Raw genomic sequence first — 19,342 nt, forward strand, 5'->3', positions numbered from 1 at the left:
TGAATCAGTCTTACAGTGCCATACAAGTCCTAGAGTGTGTTCCTGAGGGTCGGCTGATCCTTGGGAGAACCACAGAACACTGCTTTCAGACTGGGACTCAACCGGTAGGTGGCTAATGACGGTAGGGACATTACTAGCCCATTGTCGTAGTTCAAATCCACCTTCTATAAGGAGCGACTGCAGGCGATCAACCAACCTTTTGGCTTGGACCTCTGAAGGGAGGCTCTGCAAACAGTTGTCGACATAGAAATTACGTTCCACGGACAAACGAGCGTCCTCTCCCAGTTCAGTATGCTTCTGGACATGGGACTGAAGTGCAAATGTAGCGCAACACGGGCTGCATGTCGTCCCGAAGGGAAGCACCTGCCATTTGTAGATGGTTGGTTCATCATCCACCTTCAAGTCTCGCCACAGAAAACAGAGGAAAGGTTTGTCTTCATCTAGCAGACGAACCTGATGGAACATCCCCTTTACGTCACTGCTAATGGCGACTGGATGTTCTCTGAACCTGAGAAGGACTCCCAACAGGCTAGCTCCCAGTGTGGGCCCTGGCAGAAGATAATCATTTAGGCTCTGACCCTTGTATGTGAAAGAGCAGTTGAACACTATCCTGTCTTTTCCGTTGTGGTGCACCATATGATGTGGAATAAACCACAAACATTTGTTTGGTGCAGCCTCTTCCGGAGTCTTAGCTGTGACATAGCCAGCCTGGAGTAGCTTGTGGATCTCCCTCGAGTAGGTGGCTGCCCTTTGTGGTTCTCTGGCAAGCCGCTTTTCCATGCTACGAAGCTGAGCCATAACTGCCTCTGGTGTAGAATGTAGAGGGGGAAGATTTTCTTTCCACAGTAAGGGGGTGGCATAGCGGTCTACGCCATCAATGTTTACTCTGATTGTCTTCTCCTCGAGTCTTCGGATAGCTTCAGCATCTTGTCGGGACCTGGTAATGAGCCGCTCATTCCGGAAAGGTAAGATGTCCATTTTCCATAGTTTCTCGACATTGCTGAAGAGCTCAGCTTCTGGTGCAGAAGTGGAGGTGAAAAGACACTGCTGTGGGTTTAGACGGTGACGTAGGAGTTTTGATGGACCCTGCAGAGTCCATCCAAGTCGGGTGTGTACAGCTGCAGGCCCACCTGGAGGACCCAAAAGTACAGGCTCCACTGGAGTGAGAAGGTGTGGATTATCCGATCCAATCAGCAGAAGGGGCTGTACTTCCTTGATGTCTGGCAGTGGCAGGTCCTTGAGGTGACGGTATTTCTCCTGCAAGGCTCGGATTGGGTAACTATGGCGTGCAAGGCCAAGTTCCTTTGCAGTGAAGGCTCGGTGGATCTGGAAGGACTTGCCAGGATTCGAAGCTGGGGAAATGGAGAATGATACAGTGGAACCATGGATCGTGCAGATGTCTTGACGGACAGTGCGGAGTGCAAGGTCTTCAGATTCCCCATGTAGCCCCAAGCGCTCAGCTGCTTCACTTAATAGTATGGTACGCTCCGAACCATCGTCCAATACAGCATAAGTCTCGATCATTGTTGTACTGCTCTTAATAACAACAGGACTCAGCTTGAGTAACACTTGACTGCTATTGGTTGGTCGATCTACATAGAGTGTCTCAGAGATGGAACTCACCAAGCAGGTGCTTTCCTCAGGCGCACTGGGTGATGCAGGTAGTGCAACATCTTGTGTGCTGTTGACGTCATGAAGGACCTCAAGGTGCCGCCGTCCACATGGCTTACACTTAGCTTTGAGGTTACACTTAGCTGCTTGATGATCACGGGCACATCTCCAGCACCTCTTATTAGCCTTGATCCATTCTGTCTTCTGCTCCTTAGACAAGAGCTTAAAGTTGTTGCACTGATTCAGGTAATGCTGCACTGTGTTACAGAATGGGCAGTACTTCTTTGGTTTTCCTTGTGCTGTGATTGGCATATCTTTCTCCATCTTCCACTTCGGCTCACTCCCATGGAGAATAGTTGTTGTCTTCTGAAACTTATACTCAGAGCGTCTCTCCTTCCGTTGAACCTGCTTCTCCCTGTCTGGGTGGTCACAGTACTGATCTCCAATTATCTGGACACGCACCTCATACTCGAGCCATTCAGCCAGATCAAGTAATGAGGGTATAGGGGTGTTGATGGGATTGACGAATCTCTGAAAATTTGCCCTTAGGTCATAAGGCAGCTTAGCTAAGAGGCGGGACACATGTGAACCGCATTTTAACTCTGTCCAACCCTGTTCTCCCAACTGATGCAACATACCCACTAGTGCACGGACTTGGAGTGCGAAGGACTTGAAAGCTCTGATGTCACCACTCCTGATGTTGGGTGCATCCATCAGTTTGGTGATTCTTTTTAAGGCCAGATGTTGAGGTTGACCGTACATCTCTGTAAGAGCTCTCATGGTGTCAGTAAACGGAAATGGACTATGAATGTAGGAATCAGCAATGAGCAGTGCCTCTTCACACTTAAGGTGATCTGTCAATATCTGAAACTTGAAGTGCTCAGGAGCATCAAATGGTAATATATTCTCTAAAGCTAACTTTAATCTTGTAAACTCCCGGGGATCCTCGTGCACAAAATCGGGGATTGTGGGTTGAGGCCCACGATAAGTTTCTGTTGATCTGCTCCTGCTGAAAGGGAGTGCTGTCTGAGGACCTTCATTCGACTGAAGATGATCGGGCGGATGCCGTGGACGATCATTTGGGTATTTGCTCCACTGTCTGTACTGATGACCTGGATCTGGATGTCTATCAGAAAGACAATAGCGAGTGTCAGGGCAGCTTCTGGGATCAGGGGCAGAATATCTGACATCTTGTCTGACATCGTGTCTATCATATGGCTCATCATGATAGTAAACTCCTATATTTGACAGTCTAGGAGGGGCGTCAGCAGGTCTGTAGCTGCTGTCACTGCGAAAACAGATGTCATCAGCCTTTCTTTGCGCAGTATAATGCTGTGACTGGAAATGACCCCGTGGGGCTGAATCTTGGGGTGGACAGGACCTCCCACCCTGTCCTGTGGACAGAAAGAAATCTTGAGATTCAGGGGGCGATTCAACTGAAGATGATGGTGACTGTGTTCTGCGTTGCCTGTCAACGCTTGCTCCCTTTAAACTGTGTGTGAGCTCCTCAATCAGGTCATTCTGGTTATCTGGTGGACATTGAGACTCATCCCTAATTGACACCTGTGGAGTACTTTCAAGCTGATGTGGGTCCTTGTGACCTCTGGCTGACATCAGTTTACTAGTGGGTACAGGTGGGTCTGACGTCCCATCCTCATAAAGTCCAGATAGTGATGAAGCATGCTGCGGGGCTAGTACAGGAGAGCTAGAGATCAATTCTGTCAGGCGTTGCACATCTAATCGCAGTTGATCATGTTGTTCTTTCATATTATGAATGTATTGGAGAATCTCAGGATGAGTAGATGGTCTGACCTGCTGTCCTTGAGGGAGGTGGCTTTTAGCGTGGTAGTCCACCTCATAGTCCTGCAGGTACGTCGGCAGCTGGCTGCGTCGGTGGGGACGATCAGACTCTTCATGTGGATCCCTCCTTTCCATTCCGACAATATATATTGCTGAAGCAGTCACTCAGATCCGGCTCGAAGGACCAAATGTTGAGAAGACCTCTGGATTTAAGCTGGCAATGATCGCCTCAGAGTGTCCGATCAGAACACCTATTAGCATGTGGATGCGGAACAGATGTGGATGTGGAATGAATCAGGAAGAGTCCCGTTCAATTTGTACTCTTTATATCCTTTCCGACAGAATGTACATGAAGCAGGTATACAGGTATACAAGTGCGTGTGTGTGTGTGGTTCTGTAAACAAACAGAATAATACAAGCCAATTAGAACCACAGTTACAACGGAAACATAGAAATAAAGCAAAGCTGTAAATACACTATACAGCTAAATAAATCGGCACATTACCTCTCTAACCGAAACATAATAGCATGAATGATAACAAAACTTACAGGTTTATGAACGCACACAGTCATTCAGCTGCTTCTTTGCTGCCTTTTTTTCTATCTGTGGGGTTACCGAGCTGCACACCTGTGTTGCGTTCAGGGTGCATAGGAAATCTCCTACACATCCATACCCTTTTCTACAAACTTCCTTAGACAACTCCAATCTCAAAAAACATTATAATCAGTGTATCCAAACTCTGTTTTATGACCCTTCAGATGTAATTTATTAATCAGCAGAAGGTTATTTATTGTTTGTTTTGGTCAGGGGTTATAATTTTACAAGAGTTGACTGGTTTAAACGGGAATCAGAATCAACGTGTAACATATAATCTTCAGAGAATAAAATACAAAATAAACTAAATTATGATTGACATTAAAGCATTTTATTGCTCGTTATTCAGATAATTAATTTAAACACTTAACTACCCAGACAAACTGGTATGCTGACGTTTAAGCCCATTACAAAGTGGTTTATTTGTGATTATGAAATTATGAAGCAATAAAATGACAATCCTACAAATGGAATGAGGTTCCAAATTGTAAGAAAGTGAAATCTGCTGGATCTTAAATCATTGTAGACTTTGCATTGAAGAGTTTATGTTTTTATCTGTTTTTATTTGTTTTTACAAAGTAAATCAAGGTGGCAGGCAGTGAATTTCCAAAGTGTTTCCTGTCTCAAACCCATACAGGTAAAATAAGTTTCTCAGCTCTGAGTAATCGTCTCACATCAAAAGTAAAGCAGTGTAAGAATCCAACAATTACCATTGTTAAATTACTGATAATTAGGTGATATTTTCATACATTGCTTTACTTTCGGAGTGTTACTCTGCCTGAAAACGCTTTAAATGTTCCATTCTCAAAATGCGTTTCACACAGGAAGAATCTTGGCGATACACCATCTCCGACCTCCATTTCCTGTGTAAATATTAATTGAGCTCTGTGTAAAAACCTGCCCAATGCAAATGTAATGTGGCTTAAAGGTTCATAAAACCTTGTTGTGATAAACCACTCTAAAATCTAATGAAGACACCAAGAGCCTCATCAACAATTTTCTGTCTCTCAAGTCATTGACATTTTACACTAAGAGGTTAGTATATATTTATATCCACAATACATACTACTGAGTACGGTTTGTTTATGGGCACCAAACGGTGGTATAAAGGGACGAAATGGCAACATGTGGGTACGAACTGACTTGGAGCCTCAGCTTCATGTCGGATTACAGGGCCTGCTGTGACTAAGGCGATCTGCCCCAGAGCAGTGGCTGTGACAACCAGGTGGATTTTGGTGCAGGTTCGATATTATCTGCTCCTTACCTTTTACCAGTACTGAACTATCCCTTCAATGCCTGTAATTCAACCTCTGCCCACGATCTTTGTGAGCAAAACAAGACCACAAATATCAAAACAAGCATGTTTTAACTTTCCACGTTACACGAGGTAACAAAAGCAACAGCCTCTCCTCCCCATGAATAATTTAGAGGGCCTCCGCGAGCTGCAGCGGGTGCATCATCAGACGGCGCACAACACAAACACACACAACCATTTTGTCACAGGCCCCGTGGGTCTGGTAAAGTTCAAACAAGTTGCAAGGAGAAAAAAAAAAAAAAAGAGAGATTGTGTCACCCAAATAATCTTCAACCTACACCAAAAAACAAGAGGAAGCAGCAAATGCTTCCAGCCCATGTGACTATTCCCTGAAGCTGAGCATAATTAGGAGTCAAACATGGTTCACTCTATGCTCTTCACTAATTGTGTTAAAGAGCAGTGTTACTGGGAGGAGGAGGTGAAAGAAGAGGAGGAGGAGAATCCTGGCTAGCAAGTACAGATACACACACAGGCTAGTACACACACAAATACACAACAGGACTAGATAGAGAGTAAGATACAAAAGAAGCACGGTCTCTAGAGACAAGCTTTTGCTGGTCTTTGCAACTGGCGGCTGATAATACAAGTTGTAATTAATATAAAAGCAGGAGACAATATGGGAAGAGAGGCTGGCAGTGCAGCGGGGCCACAGGAGAGCAGGGAGAAGCTTGCTGCTGTCCCATGTTTCTCATTTACAAACACCTGCCTGGCACAATTTTACTGTCCCCCCACCGCACTCTGCCTACATCCCTAGGAATTTCAAATAAAATTGATTTAGCAGCATCATTGAATTTCACTTAAATTCCCTGGAAACCCGGAGAGGAGAGAGAGCAACATCTCTTTGTGCTGTGTTTGTTGGCGTGTGTGAATGCTGAGAGTGACAACCGCTGTGTGTGCTCTGCAGCTACATGGGTGTACATGCACAGAACAGCTAGCACACAGGGATGTAGATCACACAGAGGCTTGACGTCTCAAGATGCACATTAACGTAAAGAGAGAAAGAAACAAAATTGGCTTTCACGTTTTTTTTTTTTGTTTTGTTTTTTTTACTTGCTTTTTTTGGATTAGGTTCATAATTGTGTGCAGCACTTTACAAAAATATGAAGTACCTCTACTAGGTGTTTTACAGAACCCCGGTTATTGAGGAAAGAGTCCTTAATTTAGCAGCTAATAAATCACAACTGTATGTTATAAGCAGACAGGAGGAATTAATTTATTCCTGACAACTTTCTTTTAGCCGGAATGCAGGAGCCACAATATGCAACCATGTTTATCTTTAGAAGAAAAAAAAAAAGGTTTTGAAACGTGACTCATTAACTGGCAAAAACGTGAATGTAATTTCCAAATAAGAATAGACGTATAAATGTCAGAATAATACTGACATTTCCATTTCATTGCTTGTTTTTATTAGTTCCAGCAAATAAGTCATGAACATAGATTTGTTAACACTATCATTAGCCGCATATCATGTCATTTAATCCAAGCTGATTCCAGAAGTGTCACGATATTAAAATGCAGGCTGTAAAATGGTTTATTGCATTCATTTTTGCTGCAGAGAATAAGTGGAGTGTGGGAGATGCAACAGGTGAGGATGATTAGCTATGGTTTACAACGAGCATCTGCGTCTGAACCGTGACCAAAAGTGAAATTCAAGGCCACAAAAATTAAGAAATCACTCCACAAAGGGCTTAAGTAAACAACGCGCTGAGCTTCAGGGCGCCGCGATGTGCGGAAACAGACCAGACTGCAGCACCTATCTCCACTGAAAGGGCTCAAAATGAACTATTGCATTTGCTTTCTAACTTTACAGCTCAGCACCCCGAACCTGCACCGGGGAATCCAAACAGAAACGGTTTGTTTTCCTTTCTCCCATGCCTGCCATGCACTGCTGAGATAAGCTGCACTATAACTATGGGAACAAGTAAAACTCCCCGAGGAAAGCGCTACAAAACAAAACGCCGGGGCCGGCAAATCACGCAGGATATTTTATGAAGCAAATTTTAAACTGTGCGGAAACTCATTCATTTCAGTCTGCAAGTAAAAGGGGGGAAAAGAGAGCTGCATGCTAATACAAAGACACAATGGCACAAGAAGACATAAAGACTAATTCATTAGAGCAGATAATACTCAGAGACTGTTAATTGTATTTGTCACCCTAATTGGATGTAGCACAGAGGAAAAAAAAAAAGAAATTTTGTTCATTAATTATACAGACATGAAAGTGCACACACTGGCCATATACAGATCCTACACTGCTCGGTTTTTCTTTTTTTCTTCTTCTTCTTCTTCTTCTTCTTCTTCTTCTTCTTCTTCTTCTTCTTCTTCTTCTTCTTCTTCTTCTTCTTCTTCTTCTTCTTCTTCTTATCAGTCTTTGTGTGTAATCCAGCATCTTTTTTTCTTTCCCTAAATGGGATGGAGTGGATATGAGGAGGGGCAATGAGTTGGGAAGCCCTGGGTGGGCTTACATATCTGAGATAGCCACAGCCGGGCGAGTAAGGGAAATCAACAGTGTCAGCAAGGCCTCATCCTGTTCTCACTATACTATAATCCAATCATCTGCAAGACAGTGCTGCATTCAAGTGTAAATAAAAGTGTGCTTATTATTCTCCACCGTCAGGTATAAGGAGGGGGAGGCAGAACGATGGGCAAGGAGACACACGGCAAAGAGCTTCATCATCTAGAGAAAAACCAACTTTCTTTTCCAAATGAGACGTAGCCCGGGGCTGTATATTAAAAATGCATATCAAAGCAAAGAGAGAGGAAAAAATGGACGTGAGAGATTCTAACTAAATAAATTAGCATATCTAACTATCAAACCAGCTTCCTCTCCTCAGTGAGACAAGGACAGAAATTAATAATAAATCAGAGCGAGAGTGAATAAATAGAATGGGGGGGACTCGTAAGTTGTGGATGGGGCTTTATCTTATGATAGAAATAGCCACTATTGTGCTCATTCATACATTCTATTGTGCAGTATTTATCTCTAAAACAATAACGTATATAACCTAATAAAATCAATGTTACAACTCAGGAAAGAGACTGTACTGCAAATCTATCAGTTTCTTTGAAATCACTACATGTAGGTGAATATTTCTGTTTTATTCTACGAGCTATTGATGACTTCTATCCCAATTTTCTAATTTCTAGTTTTCTAATGAAAACATCGTCACTGTGAGCATTTTGCTTGCAGACAATGACAAAGTTGCAGTTTACAAAACTAAAAAAAAAAAAAAACTAAAGGAAAAAAAACTAAAGAAAAAAAACAGAAAAAAGAAAATTCCCAGTTCATTTTCGTTTTAAACAACACAATACTACTGTTTGACTTGGGAGGAGTTGGAAGTAAATATTTGACGGAATAACCATGAGTTTTAATTACAACATGTCTCATGACTATCCAGTCAGTACCTCAATAGCATTGGAATTCACTGCACTGATATGATACTTTCATACATAAGGAAAGTCTGATTTAATAAACAAATATATATAAAAGTGATCTCTGCAACCATGAAGGCAAACAAGGAAAAAATTCACACACACACACACACACACACACACACACACACACACACACACACACACACACACAACCCCTCTTCTGCTTTGGTGAAATTCAGCCCAGCAGTTAAGGTGCAATAAAAAGTTCAGTGGTGCCACAGAAGTGAAATAAATCCCTCAAACCTTAAATGCCTAATGAGGTGGTCAGTCCAAACGACTCCCAGATAAATAGCCTGTCATGCAACCTGCTTTGTTTATTGCTGCTCTTTATTTGCTTTATTGACACATTTCATTTTCTAATTATCAGAAATATTCATCGCGCGTGGAGCCATGCAGCGCTGGTGTCTGAGGATCCATCGGAAATTGGCTTGAGTATCCAACCATCTGCCATGAAACTAAACAGGCCAGTTTATCTAATCTCTACAATATAAACAACAGCATGCCTCATTTCTGCACTTGTGTTTGAGGATCACAGTGTTGTAGTTTTTTCTTCCTCTTCTTCTTCTTTCCTTCTCAGATTTTCCTCCGGGTTCTCAGCCCTAAATAAAGCTCACCTGGTTGCATACTTGCAGCGGCGCTACATAAGCGACGGGATAATTGCTATTAGGCCTATAGCCAGACTAAACAGATGCAGCGCACAGACTTTGCATAACACTTAAATCTGCTTTAATTCCTAATAGGCTTGGCCTTGCGCAGCACAGATATTTAACCAGCCACTTTGTTACTCAAGCAGCTCATTTTTACTTCCACGAAAAAAAAAAAAAAAAAAAAAAAAAAAAAACATTAGGTTTTATCACAGGCGAGCACAGATCCTTCAGTGTCAGCCCAGTCCATACTGGGCAGGGAGAGTGGAAGCGGATAGTGTGTGTGTGTGTGTGTGTGTGTTTATTACACCGAAAATGCGCGATTTAAACTGGAGGATCGATCTTCAAATTTAAAGCTACTGTACTTCAGGTGCATATAATTGAATTCAACCTTATGCAGCCTGCGGCCATAAAGCAGCAGCAGCAGCAGCAGCAGACGAGAAAGCAACAGCAGAGCAAAAGACAGAAAAAAAAACGCACGGCAAATCAATACGAAACAATTAAACACATTAACATCAACAGCAATAGGAGGATCCTCCAGACGGATCATCATACGCCTTGTGAACTTGACATTGATGGTAAGCCTTTAGCTCTGAGATGTCTCTCAGTAGGTTCCCACTTTCTCCACCTCTGCTCCAAAAATCCACAGATTTGCGCGCACAGCCCCCCAAATATAAAGCTCTTCTTTCTTTTTTAAATATTGACCTAAAGCTGAAGCTTACAGCGCTGATACCCTGCTTTAGCTATAAACCTGCGCAACTAATAATTGCCCTCTTCTCCCCCTCCTTTCCTTTCAGCGTGCGTTGCTCCATAAATGCGCATTTTTCTACGCACCCACTCGAACCTCCAGCAACAACACAAGCGCACAGGGACGCATCATGCACACATGACTGCTCCTAATCAAAAGACTAAAACAATAACTCAGTCTATTGTATCACATGTAGCTTTTGACCTCACAACATCGATTTCCCCCCTCCTCCCCCCCTCTCTCTTTTACTTGCAGAACAGAGCGCGCTTTATTTACAGACAGGGGTCACACAACTGCAGCGCCAAAGAGGCTGCTTTTATGAACCATATCAATCAAGTTATTTTTTTTTTTTTTAGCAAAAACTGATAATTTGCCATAATGCATTCAAAGTAGCACTCCCAGTCAACAGCAGAGACGTCACGTAAAACGCAGAAAAAGTTGGATTACTTACGTGATCTGCGAGATTAGTCGACGATCCCGAAAGTTCTTCATGATCTGACTTCGAGCTGCCATCCCGCTCATCAATCACTAGATCTATTGGCATTTTTCCTTTCAAACAGCTGATGTACCGGTGGCAAAAATTATCGCACAGCTCATGCACCTATAGAGTAATAAAAAACAAAATATAAGGAAGGGAGGGGAAAAAAACGACAACACAACATGATTCAGGATGGGGATGAAAAAGCAGTCAGTCCAAGAATAACTCAAATTAAGGTGTATTATCGGCGGCGAGGAAACAATAGTCAAATTGTTGCCGCGGTTATTATTATTCTCCCGAGACCCGAGCAACAAGTTGAACGGACAAAAGGGGGGAGAAAAAATAAACAGTGCGCCTGTAACGAGCGGCTGAAACTGAATCTGCGGATCAATAGCAGTGCGCAACGTGGGCAAAGAGCCCCTGACATTTTTCATCAATAGTTCCTTCAGCTGCGTCAATAATTGGTTAAATAAAACATCTTATGGTGTAAAAAAATAATAATAATAATCCTAAAACTCTCACTGTCCTTGCTTTCGGTTTCTGTTTTATCTGGAACAATTTAAACATTGCATGAGCATTTGCTGAAGATCTGATCATGAGGTTATTGATATAAGGTACCTTTTCTAGCTCCAAGAGGTGAAACCGTAATACTTGTATGGCTTGTATCATCTGGAACAGAAAGCAAAACAGGCACAATTAGAACGGGAAATGGTCTGAATTATATTTTCTTGTCATAAGGGCATTGTGTAAAAAATAAAATAAACGCAGTTTCTGCAATGGAAAAGGGAAAGCAAGTGGCTTCTCAAACGTCAAATGGGTTCGGTATAGGAATATAATGCGGATCTGGTATCTGCGCGCAAGTTCAAATAATGCGCACATTCTTTTTTTTTTTTTTTTTTTTTTTTGAACCCAGAAAGGCACACTTACCAAATTATCCAACTCTGGATTTGATGAAAATAAAGGCTTTTCTGCTCGGACCTAAAATAAAGCAAAGATCAATTTTAATTTCTGATTCTTTCTTATCTGAAATCCTTTTTTCAGAAATCAAACTTGTGACAAACGCCGAGAAAGTTTTGTTCACAGCAAGTAAATATGTATGGTTATACCAGAAACATGGTGCGTCAGAACCCAGCCAATGTTGTGTTTTATTTTTAGTTTATTGTAATTTTTTATTATGTTTTTTTTCAAGCTGAAGAATGGACCTGTTTGGCAAAGACTGCGATGTCCTCGTTGAAGGAGTCTGAGGAGCAGACGTCGCCTCCCGCAACGCCGGGCTCCCTCGGAGTACACGTCGCCAACTCGCACTTCTCGAAAACCAGTGCGAGCAGTGGGAATAAAGGGTGACTGCAGAGAGGAGGGGGAGAAAATACAAGCAGCCTGAGTGTATACGAGCAGCACTGCAGCGGCTGCACGGAACCCCGCTGCAAAAAATGCCCCAGCGAACCTGCATGATTCTAAAATCCTCACATTTCAAGATGCAGCTAAAGAAGGAAATAAAAAAAATAGCAGCTCACGCTGCATATGCGAAAACCTCTCTTGTTTTTTTTTTGTTTTGTTTTTTTAATTATTATTTTAATTATTTAATTTATACTCCTCATTAACCAAGCGGCTGTGTGTGTTCGGGGCAAGTCAGCTTACCCGTGGCGTATGCTTTAATATCATTTTATGCATTTAGAAATAAAAGTAACTGTGGAATATTTTTCTTCTTCTTCTACGTAGTTCAGTATAATAATCGAGTGATTGACAGTAACATTTCTTGCAGCGTGAAGCCACAAAACTCCAAACTCACAGAGTGATAGATGTCTTTGGAATTAATGAAAAAAATATTTGTGTATATCCACATTACTGATACCATTCTGCAATTAGCCTCGCTATAAACCGAGTCTTGTAATTTCCTTCCGAGGAGGCCTGCAGCGATGATTCATACAAATAATAACATAGTCCATAAAAAATAAGCATGTTTTTAAATGTAAATTATACTTTCAGAAAATAGAATATTACTGTTTTAACAATTGATCTCGAGATATTTAAATCAAAAAATGACTTGGTGCCCAAGGTTTTCATTTGCAGCAAAGCAAAAGTGGGTGTAAACTGTTCCTGCACATAGAATAACCGTGAGAATAAAAGAGATTAGGTCCGTGGATTATAACACTGGCTGTGTAAGTATCAGTGATCAGTGGCTGTAGTCATATTTTTTCTCTTTAATTGTTTGAAAATAATCTTAGAAAAGTAGCCTCCGGAGGACACACGGCGCGTTTTAACGCAGTCTGAGTGTGTGTGAGTGTGTGTGTGAGAGAGTGTGTGTGTGTATGACAGCAAAACTGTTTTATTTTTTTTTTTAAGTCAGCTAAACTAAAGCGTTAAAAATGCAGATTATCATTTTGCATTTGATATATGATTGTTGGCAGTAATAATAAAGCAACAATGTAATCAGCTTAAACTAGTTTTTATGTATTCCTTGTGCCACATTTGAGAGCTTCCATATTAATTTACAAGCTCAGGGCTGATACTCTTGCTTGCTTCAGGCTTTTACAATGAGTGTAAAATTACACACCAACAAAACTCCCCTAAAACCGACAACGTAGCTCCAAATTAAGCTCCAACCTGCACAAAGCTTCACTAAAACCAAGCGATGGGAAATAAACTCTAAAATTCACCTAGAGCTGTTAACTTTTTAAAAAAGAGAGCGAGAGAGAGAGAGAGAGACAGGGAGAGAGAGAAGTATTTAGTTGCATGTCTAAATCATGCAAAGCTTACCCGTAAATTTGATCTTTGTCCCTCTTTAAAACGTCGTTGACAGCGGAGCCCATGCTGGTGGGCATAACGTTAGGGTGGGGAGCGTGGGCTCCGTAGTGCTGGCTGGCGTGGAGCGGCGGTCCGTGGTTCAGGTGGTGGACCTGGGGAAGCGGCCGGGGCGCATGCGGGTCCCCGTACATGGACGCCGGGACTCCGTCCATCCCACCATAATGGGCCAGCTCATCGTACTGGGAATGAAATTGAAGTTAAAAAAAAAATAAAACCGAGCACATATTTATATTCTATTATGTATTATTTTTAAAAAAGAAAGAAAAAACATATACGGAAAGTATTTCTCTAAATAAAGCATGTTTGTCTCTGGTTTTAAACAATCGCAATGAAGAGACTTAAAGCACGCTGCAGCCAGCGCAAAGTTGTCGAATATTAAGGAGCCGCAACTCAATTTTATCATTACCAGAAACATTATAAAGTTAGGTTGCTCCCTCTGCGCAAAAACAGCGAAACAGTTCGGAGTCTCCCGTGAAACTGCTTCGTGGAGCCTTGTCGGGAAAAGTGGAGGCTGTCACTTCGCGTGGAGAGTGAAAGCGCAGCAGAAAATGTCAAATAGAGCTGCTTTGATAAGAAAACTTTGTGAAATTGCCAGCGCCCCCGACTTACAAAAGGGGGTTGCGATCTGAGCAGGTAACGCGGAGTGAGATTTAAAACCTACCCTTTGCGCCATCAGGCTGCGCTCCAATAAACTCCCGAATCTGTCCGTATACGTTTAATATCCCAGATCGGAAAGTGATTTAGTGGCAAGATTCCCCTCTTTCAACCAACTTTTTGTGCGAATTCTCCTATTCGCCACTGTGGTTCAGTTCAAACCGTCGCATCGGGAAGTTTTTGCAGCAATTTTTTTGTTCTTGTTTTCCTTCTTTCCTCGAAAAAAAGAAAAAGAAAAGAAAAAAATGCGCCAAAGTGAAGGTTACAATCGGCCCATCAACAACCTGCATGTAACTAAACTGTCGTGTCTCATGGCTTTTTGCCACTCCAGCTGTCAATCAAAGCCAGAGGTTGTCAAGGTAATGAATGAATGACGGTTGGTGATGATGTTCAAGAGCAGGACGAATCTTTTTTAGTCCGTTTTCATCCCGCAAGTCCGCGTCTCCTTTAATGCCTCCAGATCGCTATCTTGTTTTATTATCAGCGCAAAAAAAAGAAGAAGAAGAAGAAGAAGAAGAAGTAGAAGAAGGGGGAAAAAAGGTGTAGAAATTAAGAGAGTGCGATTCGGATCTCTCCTTTTCTTTTCCCCCGTAGGTATTTCGTCTATCTTGGCGAGACTGAGATGAGTGAGTGTCAGCGAGTGTTGGCAGGTTGGCTGCTGGCTTGCTTATAGAAACAGAGTCAGTTCGCAGCGCTGAGCGGTGGGCGAATGAAATGACGGATCCCGGAAGTAGCGGTGGCCATAGCCAGTCCTGCAGCAGCTCCGCACAAGAGAGAGGAGAGGAGAGACCAAATCCTGTGATATGCAGAGTGTCTATGCGAGGCGCGGGGACGGCTTCAACTCCACACTGGGGGTAGAAAAAGCTCGAAACTCCCACCCCAATCCCTGTGTTTCACCGAGGAGCGACCTGAGGAGAAAGCAGGAGAGGGCTCAGTGTGAGGGCGGATATATGCTCCTCCGAGTTCTACAAAAACACAACACTGACTGCAACTCAACGGCATGAATATTCATTTGGAACAAGGCAACGCAAAATCGTAATTGAAAGGGCGAATTTACGCACAGCGTATCCAAATAAAACGCGCTGGGAATGAAGCCTTATCAGTGATAGAAAACAAACAATTGTTAATAATCTGCGGGGAGAATTAACTATTTATTATATTAATACCGCGTTCAGTGCGTGGCGCTCATTTGTTTCGTGTTTTAGGGTTTACAAAACTGATGTGCGGACTTAATATCTCCGTAATTCCTTCTAATCTCCTCCTAATTATTGCTATGCAGTGGCGCCACCAAGGGGGGGAGGAGGCAACGGGGGCAATGGCCACCCCTATATATCAGTCTCATTGTGATTATCATCATGTTTCTTGTATGGATATGAATTATTTTGTGTGTGTTTTTCTCTATACTGAGCCACCTTTAGATATCCAACAACAATACAGTTCAAAATCTACAATGGATTTCATTTTTTGAGGTTCCAATCCTGGATTTTCAGTGCCTCCATTTTGTCACCGATTTATTTTATTTTTTTATTTTTTTCCCCCTGCTGACTTTATCACATGGCACTGACTTTTGTTGTCTTTTTTGTCATCATGAGTATTTCTATAATATATTTTAATTTGGCTGCTAATTGTTGCTGTGTATAAATATCACATAGGGAGGAGAACTAATGTTTTTTTGTTTTGTTTGTCTTTTTTCAGTTTATATGACTATGAACTGAAGAGAAAACGGGACAAAGTTTGAACAGCGTACAACATTTATTTATTTATTTATTTATTTATTTATTTATTTATTTATTTATTGTCTTTTACATTTCTTTATGATTTTGTTCACCTCGAAATAAAAGCTAGACACCCCCTCCACATTTCTCCACCGGATCATAGCTAACATTGAGTCTTCTTTCCTCAGCAACATCTTCTGCACTGAAGAGTGTTGTTGCTAGCAGGACTTGAGACTTTTTTCAAATTATTATTTATGGTAAACTCCCCTTGCAGGACATTTCCGGTTTCGAAGTGTCACCCAAGGTTATGAATCAACCCCCACAACCCCCCAAACCCCACTCCACACCACCACATGTGGCCCTTTAAAAACGTTCTGAGGGCGATCAGGTCTTCTGCTATTTTGGGGGAAATTAAACACCCCTATCGGTCCACAATGAACTTTTCCAAGATGTAAAAAAAAGGAGAGAGAGAGAAAGAGAGAGAGAGAAAAGCTTTTGTGGGGGGGAAACTAATTTTGCATGTTCCTTCCGCCCAATCCCCACTCATGATAGGAGCTTACCTCAGAGTAGTCAATTATCAAAGCTCCCCCAAGATCATCAATCATGTGAGAAGATTGAAGTTTAGAGGAGGAGCAACGCTCCGGCCATCGATTCCAATGAAACCCCCCTTCTTCTTTTTTTTTCCTTTCTTTCTTTTTTTTTTTTTTTTTTACTTTTAGCCAGAAAACAGAAGCAGGCCATCTATCCCTTTTAACATTTAGCTCCATCAGTGCTAACATGCCTTCGTGGCCGTATTGATAGGTCCAACACATAAAGGCTCCATTTGGAGCTCGGTGACATTTTTTGATGGTGAAAATTAATTATTCACAGGTTAGGATTAAGCGCTCAGGGAGATGGGCTGTGGCTACTGTTGGAGGGTCAACAACTCTCCCAGCAAACAAAACAAAAAAAAATACCCAGCCAGTGCTGCATACGGGGGGCCGATTACACAGACAGCGGAGTTGAGCAACAAAGGAAAATGATTTAATAAATGAAACCCGTGACAACAGTTATGTTTGTTTGCATAAAGTGAGGAGGGGTGGGGGAGGAAGGTGGGGTGTGCAGGACTCCAGGCTTTGACAAACGGCTGTATGTGTGGACATTTCGACGCGCAATACCCCGGGAAGGAGCTGCAGAGTTGCGCGCAGAGAGAGCCAGGGCGCTCACCGTCTCCAGGTCTCTGTGTGCGCTCTGTAAACACAGCCGGTCCGGCGCGCCGTGCAGCTTGAAGACTCTGATTCTCATAACCTAAATACTGCGGGTCTCATTGATTTCTGTGCTAACGGTTGCATTTCTTTCTTCTTTTTTTATTATTTAGATGGGTTTTTTTCAACCACTATCCCTTTGGATGACCCATGGTAAGTAGCAAACACTTCACACTCACACACTTTTTTTTATTATTATTACGACCGCGTGTTCTCTTCTCGTTCTAGGCACAGTAAAATTGGAAAGTTTGTTCTTTCTTTCTTTATTTTTCTCCTACTTCTTTTCAGGACTGAAGTGTTTTGAAATGCAATCCAGAATTAGTGACCTCTTTGGTGGATTCCTGAAAGAGAAATCTCGGCTGATGTTTTAAGTTTGCAGGCTTTTAGATCTCAAGTGCGATTTAATGTGGGAAAAGTGTGATTTGCCCCGAAGACACACAGAGTGTTATTATAAAACTGCTCCAAGGGGACACTGTTAAACATCAAACTTTTTGATGACTTTATTACGTCTAAAAAAAATGAACTACGTCTTAAAATTGTTGTAGAATTAAACGCAATTGGATTTTAAATAGATTAAATATGCTTAACCCCGTCTTTTTCTATGTTTATAAAACAGAGCACACATTGCTGTTTAATCTCTTAATTTTATGCGAATCATCTAAGGATACAATGCGTAATTAGATTCAATTAAACTCTCAATTTGCAAGCGGAACAATCCTACATCTCTCTCATTTTTAAACTAATAATAATAATAATAATAATAATAATAATAATAATAATAATAATAATAATAATAATAATTTTTGAGAAAATAAAAAAAAACTTAAAAGAAAAATTCATATCAACTCTTGCGCGCAAGAAACAAATCAGAATATGGCATTACCAGGCGGTAAAATTTCATCTGGTGGTGTCAAATTGAGGTCAGTTTAGGGTTAAAGCGCTCGGTGTCCATGTGGGGACATGGCCAGCTGCGTTTGGATTCATTAAAGAGGAGGAGGTGGGGTGGGGAAGGATCCATTTCAAGGAAAACACTGCTGGGACAGTCACCGGGGCTAAAGATCCCCCTGCATGTCACATCCTAAAGGTACAGCAGGACCAACGCTCCACAGCGCTGAACTTCTACTCATTTCTGATTACTCTTCTGCAGGATTCCCCCTCCCGTATACACACACACACACACACACGCACACACACACACACGCACACAAGCATATTGCTAAATATGGAGGAAAAAACGCATTGTTGATTTTAATTCCCCTCCGAAAAAGATCACTGATATCAAACGAGCTCCAAATCCTCTTAGTGACCTTAAACACTCCTGGAGAAACAATCGGCGCTCAGCTTGGAGGAACAAATAAATTCGCCCTAATCTTGTTTGTAACTTTGTTCTTCCTTTGGCCCTCTGCGGTGTTTGAGATTATGCAAATGAGCGAGGCTAATGTAAAGGGAGGCTGAGATAAGGCGGGATCGCAGGAGAGACGCGGACAGTAAAGACCTCAAACGGTTTGATCCATTTTATTGGTCCTTGGGATTTAAAAGAAAAATAAAAAATAAAAAATGAATAAATAAATTCAGAGGTTGATGCATAAATTAGCTCAAATGCGTATTTTCGCGCCAAGTAAAACTAAAATTAACGTAACGATTTAGCCAGACCAGTAATTAAAACATATATTAGAGCTTTCTTAATTACAAAAATTCCTATATTTGTTTATAACCAAATAATAGATTTTATTTCATTTTCTTCTTTCTTATGAAGCATTACCTCAGTCCTCTGCATGTGAACTCCTTCTGACCCCCGGACTGAAATGTGACTATAAGCTCTCTCTCTCAAAAAAAAAAAAAAGGCACCGAGCAGCTCAAATACTTGTAAAAGTTTCGCGACTAACTGTAAATTCTTCAGCTCCAAAGCCTCATTTTCCCCTCCACCGATTCTCAGACTCTGGTGTCAGAGGGTCTGCAAAAGGAGGAGGAGGAGGAGAAAGAGAGGGGAGGCCAACACGAAATGTAACTGTGGCTTTTCTTTCCCTCCCTCCCCCCACCTCTCTCTCTCTTTCTCTCTCTCTCCGAGGAGAGGAGAGAACAGCGAAATGTGCGGCGTTCTAGCGACACCTGGCGGCAGCAGCTAATGCAAAAGAGACGGCCGGAGGATTCCGTGGTGGGAAAAATACAAGGAGGCCCAGAAAAAACGAAAAGAAAAAAAAAGAAAAACTCTAATTACATATTTTACACGACTGGTTGTTTTGTTCAAAGATACGTGCTTAATTGTTTAAATAACATAACCAGGCACCAACTCATTTA

General features: G+C 41.9%; 1 protein-coding gene and 1 long non-coding RNA gene across 7 annotated transcripts in view; one reads left to right on the forward strand and one right to left on the reverse strand.

Annotated features, from left to right (window-relative positions):
• The window catches only part of meis2a (Meis homeobox 2a), a 103,465-nt gene extending 88,417 nt beyond the window's left edge, over positions 1 to 15,048 (reverse strand). For all 5 annotated transcript variants that reach the window (XM_088002416.1, XM_088002417.1, XM_088002415.1 and 2 more), the window contains exons 1-6: positions 14,093 to 15,048; positions 13,384 to 13,610; positions 11,829 to 11,970; positions 11,554 to 11,604; positions 11,245 to 11,295; positions 10,600 to 10,749 (exon numbers count right to left, since the gene is read on the reverse strand). In XM_088002416.1, coding sequence (XP_087858542.1) covers positions 10,600 to 10,749; positions 11,245 to 11,295; positions 11,554 to 11,604; positions 11,829 to 11,970; positions 13,384 to 13,610; positions 14,093 to 14,104 — 633 coding nt within the window. In that variant the 5' untranslated portion in view covers positions 14,105 to 15,048. The remainder of the gene's footprint in view (positions 1 to 10,599; positions 10,750 to 11,244; positions 11,296 to 11,553; positions 11,605 to 11,828; positions 11,971 to 13,383; positions 13,611 to 14,092) is intronic.
• Positions 15,049 to 15,282: 234 nt separating this feature from the next.
• The window catches only part of LOC106922963 (uncharacterized), a 6,201-nt gene continuing 2,141 nt past the window's right edge, over positions 15,283 to 19,342 (forward strand). The window contains exons 1-2 of one of the 2 annotated variants that reach the window (XR_015761922.1): positions 15,283 to 17,015; positions 17,158 to 17,197. This is a non-coding gene — a long non-coding RNA (uncharacterized LOC106922963). Of the gene's footprint in view, positions 17,198 to 19,342 lie in introns of both variants that reach the window. The other variant, XR_001419305.2, reaches the window with a different exon arrangement.

Source organism: Poecilia mexicana, unplaced genomic scaffold (genome assembly GCF_051168715.1).
Source record: "Poecilia mexicana isolate PSO_F unplaced genomic scaffold, ASM5116871v1 scaffold_22, whole genome shotgun sequence".
NCBI classification, from domain to species: domain Eukaryota; kingdom Metazoa; phylum Chordata; class Actinopteri; order Cyprinodontiformes; family Poeciliidae; genus Poecilia; species Poecilia mexicana.